This window comes from Moschus berezovskii, chromosome Y (genome assembly GCF_049115385.1).
Source record: "Moschus berezovskii isolate FMDL1 chromosome Y, NW_MosBer_1.0, whole genome shotgun sequence".
Classification (NCBI taxonomy): Eukaryota; Metazoa; Chordata; class Mammalia; order Artiodactyla; family Moschidae; genus Moschus; species Moschus berezovskii.
Genome location: NC_142489.1, coordinates 2,411,542 through 2,427,243, shown reverse-complemented (window position 1 = coordinate 2,427,243; position 15,702 = coordinate 2,411,542). Strand labels below are relative to the sequence as shown.

Here is a 15,702-nt window from a genome sequence, read left to right as displayed (position 1 = left end):
TGGAGAAAACTCTTGAGAATCCCTTGGACTGCAAGGAGATCCAACCAATCCATTCTAAAGGAGATCAATCCTGGGTATTCATTGGAAGGACTGATGGTAAAGCTGAAACTCCAATACTTTGGCCACCTCATGCGAAGAGTTGACTCACTGGAAAAGACTCTGATGCTGGGAGGGATTGGGTGCAGGAGGAAAAGCGGATGACAGAGAAGGAGATGGCTGGATGGCATCACCGACTCGATGGACATGAGTTTGAGTGAACTCCGGGAGTTGGTGATGGACAGGGAGGCCTGGCGTGCTGTGGTTCATGGGGTTGCAAAGAGTAGGACATGACTGAGCAACTGAACTGAACTGAATCTATTGAAGTTTTATCAGAGCCAAACTGGCTTGGGAGAAATAAAATACCCATTTCTAGCCTTCTCTATCCTTCTATATGGGACAAGGGAAGTAATTCCAATTCCACATAGCTATCCTGTCCAGTTTAAGGGGGGTGTAGGACTGTGAATCACTTGTGAACTTTGTAGCCAGTGGGTCAGAAGGACAAGTAGCCAGTTGGGACCTGTGACTGGCATTTGAAGTAAGAGACTTCAAATCTTGTAGGCCTGAACCTTTTACCTGGGGGTTGTGATGCATTCTCTAGGTAGACAGTGTCAGAATTGAGTTATATTTGTAGGACATCCAGTCACTGTCTGCTGAGAATTAGAGAACCACTTGATGGTGTCAAAAAAATAAAAACAACAACAACAAAAAACCCCACACATCAAACTGCAGAAAATCAAAGATAAAGAGAAATTTTAAAAGAATCAGTGGAAAAACAGCCTATCTGTAGAAGAGCAAAGATTAAGAGTTATATTTGACTATTCCTCAGAAACTATCGGAGAAGGCAATGGCAAGCCACTCCAGTACTCTTGCCTAGAAAATCCCATGGACAGAGGAGCCTGGTGGGCTACAGTCCATGGGGTCGCTACTAGTCGGACACGACTGAGCAACTTCACTTTCACGCATTGGAGAATGAAATGGCAACCCACTCCAGTGTTCTTGCCTGGAGAATCCCAGGGATGGCGGAGCCTGGTGGGCTGCCGTCCGTGGGGTTGCACAGAGTCGGACACGACTGAAATGACTTAGCAGCAGCAGCAGAAACTATACAAACCAGAAAAAAGGGGAGTATTTTTTCCTCTCAACATTTAAGTGTTGAGAGGAAGAAATATAGGAATTCTCTACCCTGCAAAATTATCCTTCAAAAGGGAAGAACGAATAAAGACTTTCCCAAACAAACAAAAATTGAAGAGACTTGTTACTAGTAGATCGACCTTGTAAGAAATAAAGGAAATTCTTCAAAAAGGAGGAAAATGATATAGAATCCTTCTAACGAGAAGAGAATTAGAGGTAGAATAAATGGAAGTGAAAGAAAATTTTTTTCTTTCACAGTATTTATCTCATTCATAATTGATCTAACAGGTATCAGTTTGTTCAAGAAAATAACTGCAACAATATATTTGATGATTATGGCCTGCATGTGTGCTAAGTTGCTTCACTCATGTCCAACTCTGTTAGACTCTATAGACTGTAGCCTGCCAGGCTCCTCTGTCCATGGGATTCTCCAGTCAAGAATACTGGAGTGGATTGCTGTGCCCTCCTCCAGGGGATCTTCCCGACCCAGGGATCGAACCCACATCTCTTACATCTAATCTGCATTAGCATGTGGGTTCTTTACCACTAGCGCTACCTGGGTTTATGCATAGGCCATAGGATTATGGCCTATGTATAAGCAAAATGAATGAGAAATAATCAAGGGACAGGAGGGAATAATTAGAACTACTCTGTGATTATGAGCTACTTGCACTATATGCAAAATAATAGAGGATTATTGCAAAATGAACTTGAATTAGGTGTAAATGTGTATTGCAAACATTAGGGCCACCACTGAAAATAAATTTTTAAAAATAATTGATATGCTAAAGTATGGAAATTGGAATCACATAAAAGCTCAACTAATTTTTTCCAGTTTTACTGAGGTATTAATATGAATGACCAATAAACATTATATATATTTAAGGTGTGAAATGTGATATTGATATATGTACATTGTGAAATGATTCCCCCAATCAAGCTACTTAGCCTAAAAACCACAAACAGAGCAAAAAGAGTATAAAACAAAAACAAGAGGGGAAAATAAAGGCCACAAGTACAAAACAGTAACAAATATGGTAGATATTAATGCCATCACATGAATAATTACTTTGCATATAAACCGTCTAAAATCAACTAAAAGGCAGAGATTATCAGTGTGGACCAAAAACCAAACCCCAACAATATGTTGTTTAAAGAAAGAAACCCACTTTAAATACAAAGACACACAGATTAAAGTAAAGGAACAGAGAAGGATATACCTTGGTTCAGTTCAGTTCAGTTCAGTCACTCAGTCGTGTCCGACTCTCTGCGACCCCATGAATCACAGCACGCCAGGCCTCCCTGTCCATCACCAACTCCCGGAGTTCACTCAAACTCATGTCCACAGAGTCGGTGATGCCATCCAGCCATCTCATTCTCTGTCTGTCATCCCCTTCTCCTCCCGCCCCCAATCGCTCCCAGCATCAGAGTCTTTTCCAGTGAGTCAACTCTTCGGATGAGGTGGCCAGAGTATTGGAGTTTCAGCTTTAGCATCAGTCCTTCCAGTGAACACCCAGGACTGATCTCCTTTAGAATGGACTGGTTGGATCTCCTTGCAGTCCAAGGGACTCTCAAGGGTCTTCTCCAGCGCCACAGTTCAAAAGCATTAATCAAAATAAAGTGGGAGTGGCTATACTAATTACAGACAGAGCAGAGTTCAGAGCACAGAAAGGTATCAGGGATTAAGAAGGGAATTGCATAATGATAAAGGTGTCATTATATCCAGTGATAAAGGTGTCACTGTGCTCCAAGCTTAAGTCTCTCAATTGTGAGATACATCATGCAAAGAGCTGGCCTTTGTTCCTCACTCCCACTAAACTCCCCAGGACATAACTAAACTTAAACTTTAGTCTGAAGAGCTTGCAGTTTCCCAAGTGGACGTAGCTTGGTGCATTTAAACTTAACTTCCACTTCATTGCATTTATCTAGACCTCAACTCCCTCACTCTGTTTTTAATTGCCCTCTGGTTTACCATAATATCTTACCATCTTCATTATAAGATTACAGCTGTTAGACACACAGAACCTAGCACGCAGAAATAACACAGTGTATCCCAAAGAGCAGATGCCAAATTGGTGTTAAGGGAATAAATGAGTCAGGGAGCATATTATCTAATTTATTAGGATTTAATTTCTCCTGGGTCGGGAAGATCCCCTGGAGAAGGAAATGGTAACCCACTCCAGTATTCTTGCCTGGAGAATCCCATGGACGGAGAAGCCTGGTAGGCTACAGTCCACGGGGTCGCAAAGAGTCGGACACGACTGAGAGACTGAACGGAACGGAACGGAAGTTCTTAGCTAAGCTAAACAAATGCAGGAATGTGTCATTCAATTTTTACTGTACAACAGACTAAAGATAAGACAGGAAGTGACCATTTTTTACTTTATTTTGTTCTATTTCTTGATCCCAACAATTTTTCTACTGACTTACTTTACTTTTCTAAAGTAACACCTATCCCAATGGCATGTTACCCATTCTGAATCAAAAAATAGGTATGAAGATGTCCCACTTTGATTCACAAAATATAAAAATTCCTATTTGCAAACTTGATACATAGCAATAAATGTATAAACAGGTGATTCATAAATGTACTCAGAAGCTATTTAAACCGTCTATTAAAAGAGACAGTATTTGAAATATAATGAAAAGAGAGAGACAGAGACAGTGATACAGAGAGACGATTAGAGAAATAAAGATCTCCAAATTACCACATAAATAGGAAAATAAAGATGGTACACATCCATGATAAAGGAAGTGATATCCAGGGAGTTGAGATGCTCTAAGGCGAGGGCGAGGGGCAGGGGGACAGCAGAAGATATGGACTGTCAACTCCACTGAGAGCAGAGTGTAGCCCTGAGAAGAGGTGCAGAGAAGAGCTGGTCAGCAGGAGGTCAGGTTTCAGAGCTGGAAGCAGGACACACTGGGGAAGTCTGGGGTCAGGAGAGGAGAGGATGCTGTAATGGTGGAAGAGTTGGAGCTGATCAAAATACTAGTTTCTGGACAGAGTGAGCTCTCGATCGGATCCTAAGAAAATGAAACCCAGGGACAGTTCCCACATACTGATCTGTTCTCATATTCACTCTCCCCTTCAGTTGACTTACTTTTAGCACTTTAACTTCAAGTGCCTTTTTATTATTTGAGATACATAGTGCAAAGAAAAGTGAATTAAGAGACAGGTCTGCCCCAGGCTGGGAGGAATGAAACCGTATGGCCTGTAGACGAATTCAGACCAGGAGTCTATTCCCAGCTCTGCTAATAACCAGTCTTGTGAACTTGAGAAAACTGTGAGTTCTTCATCTGCTGAGTTTGGTAAGCCCTATTGGAAGGACTGATGCTAAAGCTGAAACTCCAATACTTTGGTCACCTCATGCAACGAGTTGACTCATTGGAAAAGACTCTGATGCAGGGAGTGACTGGGGGCGGGAGGAGACGGGGACGACAGGAGACGGGGACGACAGAGAATGAGATGGCTGGATGGCATCACTGACTCAATGGACATGAGTTTGAGTGGACTCTGGGAGTTGGTGATGGACAGGGAGGCCTGGCGTGCTGTGATACTTGGGGTCGCAAAGAGTCGGACATGACTGAGCGACTGAACGAAACGGAATGGATCTTGTAAGATGGTTGAAATATATGTACCATATATAAATCACATGGCAAGAGGACCAGCAAATATCACCCAATATTTAAAGAATAGCAGTAATTAATATTATTTTGATGATACCATTTACCTCCCTTGGAATGTTTTTTTTAATTCAGGAAATTTCAAAGAATATGTCATATTCTTAGAAAAAGAATACTGAATCAACCAAAAATACTGAATCACTCTCTCTAGCTGGCAAAACTAACTTTACCCATTTGAGCATTTATCATTAATTTAGGTATGGGGTTGTTGTCCCTAGCTGGGTACAGCTCAAGCTCCTAGATGTCATCTATCTAGGATATGAACCCTACCATCCCTTCCAGGTGCCCTTGCATTCAAACCAGCTGTTTACATTCATTACACTCTCATAAAAAAGCTATTCCTCAGGAGTTTACCAAACTCTACTTAAGATAACATAGTTAAAATGCCTTTATAATGGATCAGATCCTGGCTCTCCCAGCTTGAGGTAAACAGTGCCAGCACAGTGGTTTCTTGGCATTTCACCTAAGAGGAACGTCTCCATTATTTTTCAGAAACTCCCTGGAAATGATGTGCATAGAGCACCTAGTTTGCACACTGTGTTCATCTGCACTAGATCAAGAGCAAAAGACACCTTCCTTTCCTGCCCCTAGTGGAGCTTTTTCTATAGTTTATCCACAATCCCAAAATAATTTGTAGCAGCAGTTTTCCATTATAGACTAGATGTTTGTGTCCCCAGCAAAATTCATGTGTTGAAGCCCTAACCACTTTCTCCTTCCCACCGTTGTCCATGTAATTGTATTTGAAGGTGAAAGTTTAGGGAGATAATTACGTTTAGATGAGGTCATGAGGATGGGGCACCCATGATGCAATTAGTTATCTTAGAAGAAGAGCAAGAGAGACCAGAATTCTCTCTCTCCATCATATGAGAACAGAGAGAAGGTAGCCAGAAAGAGAGCTCTCACCAGGAACAGAATCCACCGGCACACTGATTGTGAACTTCCCAACTGTAACTGAAAAATAAATGTCTGTTGTTTAAGTCACCCTCTCTATGGTATTGTTACAGCAGCCTTAGCAGACTAACACAGGGTTTTTTCCCATCAACTGTTGGAAGGTTTGGCCTCTACTCACCACTTCAGGACCTCAACTAGCCCACCACACAACAGAAATGAAAATTACATTCCACTGAGGACCCATAGTTTCCTAAAGTCCCAAACTGCCTTATTCAGGAAATTTACACTTAACTGCCATCACCCAGTGGCAAAGAATCCTCTTGCAATGCAGGAAGCACAGGAGAAGTGGGTTCAATCCCTGGGTTGGGAAGATCCCCAGGAGGAGGGCATTGCAACCCACTCCAGTATTCTTTCTGGGAAAATCCCATGTACCGAGGGGCACGGTGGGCTATCATCCATGGGGTTGCACATGACTTAAGTGATTGAGCAGCCAGGCAGGCAGGGCCATCATAAGGAATACCCTCCACTTCAACCATTCTTTTTACTTTACCTATAAGTCATAGACAATATTTCAGTATCTTACTCATATAACTCATAAGCTCTAAAAGTCTGTGAGTAGAGGCTGGATTTTCTTTATATTAGCATCCCCAGTACTAGCGTTGAGCCTTCCCAAGAGCAGATTCTCAACGTTTGATGAATAAAAGAGCCAATAAACACAAGGTCTACTTTATTAACATTTAATTTCTCTTACTTTCCTGAAGAAGCTAAGAAACTCGGAGCATAGATTAATTACTTTAACAAAGCTAAAAACTAAAAGGAACAAGAAAAACTAACATTGACCATGTTTTACTTTTTTTTCTATTCCATTATCCTAACTATTTTACTATGGGATTCTTTCACATTTCCAATAATATAATCCCTATTGTGATGTTATATTTTCTTATCTGGGGGAAAAAACTTCACATACTTCACCATGGGTGGCGTGGTAATACTGAGCGTGTCCTTGGGAGGTGTATTGACCTTGACAGTAGTGTCAGGCCTGGCTGCATCCATGCCTTGGGCTTTCTCTTCTTCATCTCGCAAAGCTTCTTCATAATAAGCGGGGAAGTCACTGGGAACAGCATCATTGACCTTTGCCAAAAATTCCAGGACTTTCATCTTGCTGGTTTCAAGATGTGCTTTTGGGCCCCAGAGAAACTCATAACGTGGAGGATCACTGTTGGCAACCTGGCGGTACTCCAGGTACTTCAGCCTCACTAAATCTTTGGTGATGAGCTTTCTGGGCTCTCCATAGATGAGGTGCTTTCTTCCAGCATATACTCGCATTGTACCCAGGTATTTCCAGATGTCTTCCTCAGTAGCACAGTTGCCCTTCAGGAAGATCATACCCAGGAGATTCATCAGGAGACCAGTCTTGGGTAACCCCCTTCCGGCACGCACCCTCCCATTGTTGGGGAGTTTCAATTTGCTGACCAGATTATAGCAGGGAACGACTGAGTCGACCTCCTTCAGATCTACTGCAAAGATTAGCTCAATGCGTTCAGAGGCTCTCTTGACAATCTCAGCAAATCGGTCATGGTGGCTTCGGTGGATAATCTTCAGGATGTCTTCCTTCATAATGAGCTGCTTCATGTTATACTTGTACAGAAGTAACTGCTCCAACAAGCTAGCTTTCCTGGTTAAACAGTTACTTCCTGGGGTCTCAGTGAAGGGTGGGACCTCATAGGCAAATACCCTATGCTCATGTTGGCTATTGAATGCTTCACTCAATCTAGTGCGACGAGAAAAGACTGCGGTAGTGGCGATGGTCGGTACTCTTCGAGGCTCCTCGGGAGTGCTACATGACTCAGCACCAGGCAGACTCTGGGTAGTATCTTTACACTGAAGAGAGGAGGTAGTGGACTCCTCTTCTGCTGCTGCTGCTATGGCCTGAGCACCCCCACAACTCTGGGTCTTGCCTTCGGCTTCGGGGTGTTTCTCACCACCACGGGCCTTACTCTTCTTACTTCGAGGCATGGTCAGGGACAGCAGGAAAGAGTATAGACGGGAGCTCAGAAGACGTGGGCACCTGGAGGAAGGAGAATAAGATGCTGTAAGCACCTCAGCAGGGAGATTCCACCTTGGCTTTAACCAAGGCCACCTCTGTAGGGTCCTTGGGGGCACTGGTCGAGGACCTCTCAAGGCTTCGGTTTTGATCCGCCTGTCCCCTGAGAAAACTGTGGAGGATATCAGAACCTTAGAATGCAGCCTGCCAACCCTGCTAGGGGTATACTAGGGTGACAGCAGGGACTGCCAGCAGGGAGCCTCTGTTCTGGGTTTGAGGGTATTCTCAGTTTATTGTCAGGGTCATCATAGTCATATAGTCAGTTGTTGGCAGGTCTTGAGCCTCCTCTTTTCTGATGCTTTGAAGCTGACACCTCAAACCAAAGTCAGCACTTCCCTGAGACCCCAGACGAGGAAGTGAAGGGGTTCCTTAGCCCTTCTCTCTGTCAGAGGATACCCAACTGAGAGCTATGTGGAACCCACTCCTTCAGGGGCTGCTTAGGTCCTCAGTTCCCCTTAAGGATGCTCACCTGGTCTCCAGGCGGTACCTGGTATACCTCCCCCCTGCTGACTGGTGGCTGCAACTTCATACTAACCTCATACTCTTCTCGCAGATTTGAGGTGGATTGTCAGCCTCAGCCTGACAGTCCTGCCCTGAGCCTGCAAGTTCTAAATGAAAAACGTGGGGCCTAGATTTTTTGTGATCTATGGTCACTCTGCTTATTTAACTTATATGAGATGCCAGGCTGGATGAAACACAAGCTGGAATCACGATTTCCAGGAGAAATATCAACAACCTCAGATACGCAGATGACACCACCCTTATGGCAGAAAGCAAGGAAGAACTAAGCCTCTTGATGAAGGAGGAGCGTGAAGAAAGTTGGCTTAAAACTCAACATTTAAAAAACTGAGATCATGGCATCCAGTCCCATCACTTCATGGCAAATAAATGGGGAAACAATGGAAACAGTGAGAGACTTTCTTTTCTTGGGCTCCAAAACCACTGCAGATGGTGACTGTAGCCATGAAATTAAAAGACGCTTGCTCCTTGGAAGAAAAGCTATGACCAACCTAGACAGCATATTAAAAAGCAGACACACCACTTTGCTGACAAAGGTCCATCTAGTCAAAACTATGGTTTTTACAGTAGTCATATATGGAGATGAGAGTTGGACTATAAAGAAAGCTGAGCGCCAAAGAATTGATGCTTTTGAACTGTGGTGTTGGAGAATACTCTTGAGAGTCCCTTAGACTGCAAGGAGATTAAATGAGTCAAACCTAAAGGAAATCGGTCCTGAATATTCATTGGAGGGACTGATGCTGAAGCTGAATACTTTGGGCAACTTATGCGAAGAACTGATTCATTGGAAAAGACCCTGATGCTGGGAAATACTGAAGACGGGAGGAAAAGGGGACGACAGAGGGTGAGATGGTTGGATGGCATCACCGACTCGATGGACATGAGTTTAATTAAGTGCTGGGAGTTGGTGATGGACAGGGAAGCCTGGCATGGTGCACTCCACGGGGTCACAAAGAATCAGACGTGACTGAGTGACTAGACTGAACTGAACTGATTCAATGATTGGTTCCGTTCCGTTCCGTTCCATTCAGTCGCTTAGTCGTGTCAGACTCTTGGCGACCCCGTGGACTGTAGCCTACCAGGCTTCTCCGGCCATGGGATTCTCCAGGCAAGAATACTGGAGTGGGTTACCATTTCCTTCTCCAGGGGATCTTCCCGACCCAGGGATCGAGCCCAGGTCTCCCGCATTGGAGGCAGACGCTTTAACCTCTGAGCCACCTCTCAATTTTTCCTTTGAACCTTTGCATGGTCTGGGATTTCTGTCTTCCTGCCAGGCTCTCCTGAGACAAAGACCCAGTAACATATGAGGTTCCCCCACTTTCCCATCGTTTCTAAGGCTGAGAATAGGGGATGGATTATTTTGTACCGCATACAACACCTGGAAAGATCTGGAAATCCTTCTGCTGTGGGAGAATAAACTACCCCCAGCTTCCCTGGTGGCTCAGAGGTTAAAGCGTCTGCCTCCAATGCGGGAGACCCGGGTTCAATCCCTGGGTCGGGAAGATCCCCTGGAGAAGGAAATGGTAACCCACTCCAGTATTCTTGCCTGGAGAATCCCATGGACGGAGAAGCCTGGTAGGCTACCGTCCATGGGGTCGCAAAGAGTCGGACACGACTGAGCGACTTTACTACTACTACTACTACGAACAAAATCTTTCACCCGCCCCACGTGCTGCCTTCCTGCCTTGCCCCCCGACCCCCATCCCTTCACCATTCCATCCTTGTGATACCGTAGGAGAAAATGAGTGGTGGTCATCACATCACCAGTTGCACAGACACGCCGGGCTGCCGGCAGGGCAGGAATTCCCTTTGTCCTCACATAGGGTCCTCATGCCAACTCCTGGCCACCCTAGAATGCTTTCGTCTGCTACCTTGAGGCCCCTCCGCGAAGAAACAAACAGCCTCCCAATTTCAGAGACCCTCCTCAAAGAAGTCAGCCCGGTCGCCCTGTCCGGGTCTTCCCAAGCTTGACGGAACCACAAGTCCTGTGCTACGTCACTGTTCTGGGGTTGAGGTCCCCTCAGACCTCACTCAGAGTTCCGTCCTCAAATTCCTTCAGGGCAAGGCGGTCGAGTTCCCAATCTATCATATAGAAAAGGAAGGCTCGCCTCTACCTGACCGCCATGCTTGGGTCCTCTGAGAGCAACCAGCAGGGCCTTGTTCGGACTTTCCACCCGAATTTCCTCACTCAGACCCTTGTGAGGGTCTTCTTCCCCCTCTGAACTGGGGCCACCCACTTCAACCAAGGTCCTCACCTCCCGGAGAGCCTCTGGGCAGGAATCTTCCCCCACCAGAGCGTTGGGGCTTTGTGGGCGCGAGGCATGGGGGAGGGGGGCGAGGCACAGAGCGGGTGGCGAGGCACGGCACGGGGCAGGCGGAGCGGCGCAGGTTGGGGGAGGTCAGGGGGTTGGGGTGGGGTCTCCCGTTCATCATTCAGGCTCCTCACCGTGACTTGGTTTCTGCTGGAGCCTGGAAATGTTCACACGCCTGAGGCCACGCACCACCGCCGGAGGCAAACTCGCTCTCCTTCCTTAGCCGCCTAGCAGGAAGTGAGTGCTGGCAACTATCTAGGAGGAAGTGAGCGCCTCACCATAGATCGTGCCTCGATCTCTGGCGCCCCCTCTGTTCTGGAGTGGAGGACACCCTCAGTTTCACATAGGCTTCTCAATTACACTCCTTTCGGGACATTGGGCACTTCCTTCTGTCACTGTCCTTACAATGAGGTCCTCACCTACTTGAGACCTTCCTTGCAGGAAGGTGACTGATGGCACAGGTCTAAGAGTAGGTACGGGGTTGTCTCTGCAGGACTCCCTAAACCATCGGGTGCTGTTCTCCTCGGTAGTCCTGCACCCGAGTCCTGTCTCAGCTCCTGTCTCTTTAATGAATGACTTCCTTGTAAAAGCCACATCCATGCAAGCTCTTAAGTACTATCTCCACTGTGAGTCTTAAGGGCAACGGGTCTGTGTCCCAGGAATGATGTAAGATAGGGAAGCTGAGGTGCCAGGTAGAGGACTTAGATAGGAGTTGAGCTTTCAGAGAAAAAAGCAAAAAACATGCTGATGTATTTCTTCTCTTTACCACCCAGACTTGGCTTCCGATACAACTTCTGTTCAATGAGACCTGCATACTACAGAAATGGGCTGAGCCTGATAATTTCGAGAGACCCCCATGGTTACCTGACACTGCACGTATAAATGATCATATTGTTACCAGGTAGTAGCCTTCTTTTCATTGTTCATACCCCTCGCTTATTTTGGTTTTCTTATTGCCCTGGCTATGTATTTCAATCCAGTACTTTGGGCACACACTACTTTTTATTTTTATTGTTCCTTCAATCACCTGAGATACATTCCAGAATAGAAAGAAGAAAAGTGAGTAAAAATACACAAGGTCAACTTCAGGGTGGGAGTGGTAGAAAAGAGCGTGCCCTAAAGAAATTCAGGCCAGGAGTCTAGTCTAGCTCTGTTACTTACCACCTTGTGAATGTGAGAATAATGCAAGTTCTTCAACTGCCAAATGGATTTGATAAACCCTATCTTGTATGACTGTGGAAATGTATGTATTGTGTATAAAGCACCCATCAAAATCCTGGCAAATATTGGGTGTTTCATGAATGGCAGTTAATATTTTTACCTAGACAATATCACCCTCCTATGTAGGAATGTTTTCTTAAATCCAGCATGCTGCTGCTTCTGCTAAGTCGCTTCAGTCGTGTCCGACTCTGTGCGACCCCATAGACAGCAGCCCACCAGGCTCCCCCATCCCTGGGATTCTCCAGGCAAGAACACTGGAGTGGGTTGCCATGTCCTTCTCCAATGCATGAAAGTGAAAAGTGAAAGTGAAGTCGCTCAGTCGTGTCCAACTCTTTGTGACCCCGTGGACTGTAGCCTACCAGGCTTCTCCGTCCATGGGATTCTCCAGGCAAGAATACTGGAGTGGGTTACCATTTCCTTCTCCAGGGGATCTTCCCGAACCAGGGATCGACCCGGGTCTCCCGCATTGGAGGCAGACGCTTTAACCTCTGAGCCACCTCTCAATTTTTCCTTTGAACCTTTGCATGGTCTGGGATTTCTGTCTTTCTGCCAGGCTCTCCTGAGACAAAAACCCAGTAACCGATGTGGGTTCGCCCAATTTCCCATGGTTTCTAAGACTGAGAATAGGGGATGGATTCTTTTGTACCCCATACCACTGCTGGAAAGATCTGGAAATCCTTCTACTGTGGGGGAATAAACTATCCCTTATGAACAAAATCTTTCACCCGCCCCACGTGCTGCCTTCCTGCCTTGCCCCCCGACCCCCATCCCTTCACCATTCCATCCTTGTGATACCGTAAGTGAAAATGAGTGGTGGTCATCACATCACCAGTTGCACAGACACGCCGGGCTGCCGGCAGGGCAGGAATTCCCTTTGTCCTCACATAGGGTCCTCATGCCAACTCCTGGCCACCCTAGAATGCTTTCGTCTGCTACCTTGAGGCCCCTCCGCGAAGAAACAAACAGCCTCCCAATTTCAGAGACCCTCCTCAAAGAAGTCAGCCCGGTCGCCCTGTCCGGGTCTTCCCAAGCTTGACGGAACCACAAGTCCTGTGCTACGTCACTGTTCTGGGGTTGAGGTCCCCTCAGACCTCACTCAGAGTTCCGTCCTCAAATTCCTTCAGGGCAAGGCGGTCGAGTTCCCAATCTATCATATAGAAAAGGAAGGCTCGCCTCTACCTGACCGCCATGCTTGGGTCCTCTGAGAGCAACCAGCAGGGCCTTGTTCGGACTTTCCACCCGAATTTCCTCACTCAGACCCTTGTGAGGGTCTTCTTCCCCCTCTGAACTGGGGCCACCCACTTCAACCAAGGTCCTCACCTCCCGGAGAGCCTCTGGGCAGGAATCTTCCCCCACCAGAGCGTTGGGGCTTTGTGGGCGCGAGGCATGGGGGAGGGGGGCGAGGCACAGAGCGGGTGGCGAGGCACGGCACGGGGCAGGCGGAGCGGCGCAGGTTGGGGGAGGTCAGGGGGTTGGGGTGGGGTCTCCCGTTCATCATTCAGGCTCCTCACCGTGACTTGGTTTCTGCTGGAGCCTGGAAATGTTCACACGCCTGAGGCCACGCACCACCGCCGGAGGCAAACTCGCTCTCCTTCCTTAGCCGCCTAGCAGGAAGTGAGTGCTGGCAACTATCTAGGAGGAAGTGAGCGCCTCACCATAGATCGTGCCTCGATCTCTGGCGCCCCCTCTGTTCTGGAGTGGAGGACACCCTCAGTTTCACATAGGCTTCTCAATTACACTCCTTTCGGGACATTGGGCACTTCCTTCTGTCACTGTCCTTACAATGAGGTCCTCACCTACTTGAGACCTTCCTTGCAGGAAGGTGACTGATGGCACAGGTCTAAGAGTAGGTACGGGGTTGTCTCTGCAGGACTCCCTAAACCATCGGGTGCTGTTCTCCTCGGTAGTCCTGCACCCGAGTCCTGTCTCAGCTCCTGTCTCTTTAATGAATGACTTCCTTGTAAAAGCCACATCCATGCAAGCTCTTAAGTACTATCTCCACTGTGAGTCTTAAGGGCAACGGGTCTGTGTCCCAGGAATGATGTAAGATAGGGAAGCTGAGGTGCCAGGTAGAGGACTTAGATAGGAGTTGAGCTTTCAGAGAAAAAAGCAAAAAACATGCTGATGTATTTCTTCTCTTTACCACCCAGACTTGGCTTCCAATACAACTTCTGTTCAATGAGACCTGCATACTACAGAAATGGGCTGAGCCTGATAATTTCGAGAGACCCCCATGGTTACCTGACACTGCACGTATAAATGATCATATTGTTACCAGGTAGTAGCCTTCTTTTCATTGTTCATACCCCTCGCTTATTTTGGTTTTCTTATTGCCCTGGCTATGTATTTCAATCCAGTACTTTGGGCACACACTACTTTTTATTTTTATTGTTCCTTCAATCACCTGAGATACATTCCAGAATAGAAAGAAGAAAAGTGAGTAAAAATACACAAGGTCAACTTCAGGGTGGGAGTGGTAGAAAAGAGCGTGCCCTAAAGAAATTCAGGCCAGGAGTCTAGTCTAGCTCTGTTACTTACCACCTTGTGAATGTGAGAATAATGCAAGTTCTTCAACTGCCAAATGGATTTGATAAACCCTATCTTGTATGACTGTGGAAATGTATGTATTGTGTATAAAGCACCCATCAAAATCCTGGCAAATATTGGGTGTTTCATGAATGGCAGTTAATATTTTTACCTAGACAATATCACCCTCCTATGTAGGAATGTTTTCTTAAATCTAGCATGCTGCTGCTGCTGCTAAGTCGCTTCAGTCGTGTCCGACTCTGTGCGACCCCATAGACAGCAGCCCACCAGGCTCCCCCATCCCTGGGATTCTCCAGGCAAGAACACTGGAGTGGGTTGCCATGTCCTTCTCCAATGCATGAAAGTGAAAAGTGAGAGTGAAGTCACTCAGTCGTGTCCGACTCTTAGCGACCCCGTGGACTGCAGCCCACCAGGCTCCTCCGTCCATGGAATTTTCCAGGCAAGAGTACTGGAGTGGGTTGCCATTGCCTTCTCCGTAAATCCAGCATGTGTCAGGGGAAATGCAGCACTCTCAGACAGAACAATACCAAATCAGTCAAAAGTTTGCTTTAGCAAGTAAAATTAAGCATCTTTTCCACATTAGAGCATTTATTATTTAATTTTGATGTGGAGGTTTATTTTTTTTTTTCCACCTGGAAGCAACTCAAAGGTCCTGAAATTTTGTCATGCACCGACTGTTTTAGTCCTTTCCAGTTTCCCTTCTATCTAAACCATGTCTATTTTATTTGTTTCTTCCCCACCAGAATCTAGCCCTCTCTTTGCTACTGCTGCTAAGTCACTTCAGTCGTGTCCGACTCTGTGTGACCCCATAGATGGAAGTCCACCAGGCTCCCCCGTCCCTGGGATTCTCCAGGCAAGAGCACTGGAGTGGGTTGCCATTTCCTTCTCCAATGTGTGAAAGTGAAAAGTGAAAGTGAACTCGCTCAGTCGTGTCCAACCCCTAGCGACCCTATATGGACTTCAGCCCATCAGGCTCCTCCATCCATGGGATTTTCTAGGCAAGAGTACTGGAGTGGCTTGCCATTGCCTTCTCCGAGCCCTCTCTTAGAATTTGCCAAATTACTCAAGATAACCCAATTAAAATGCTCTTTTAGTGCGTTGGGATCTGGCTCTACCAGTTCAAGGCAGAAAGTGTCAACAGAGTGGCTCTTGTGCATCTCACCTGTTGGGGCTCAATGCGGGTTGCCCAAAAATATGCCACAGTGACATATTGATTACCTTGTATTCAGGTTACTTAAGAAAAGGCCATTGCAGGAG

General features: G+C 46.4%; 1 protein-coding gene across 1 annotated transcript; it reads right to left on the bottom strand.

The window, feature by feature from the left end:
• Positions 1-6,672: 6,672 nt before the first annotated feature.
• On the bottom strand, positions 6,673-7,758 carry LOC129563811 (melanoma-associated antigen B5-like). Its single transcript, XM_055437547.2, has one exon. It carries the CDS (start codon positions 7,756-7,758, stop codon positions 6,673-6,675), a length of 1,086 nt encoding a protein of 361 aa, XP_055293522.2.
• Between the last annotated feature and the right edge of the window lie 7,944 nt (positions 7,759-15,702).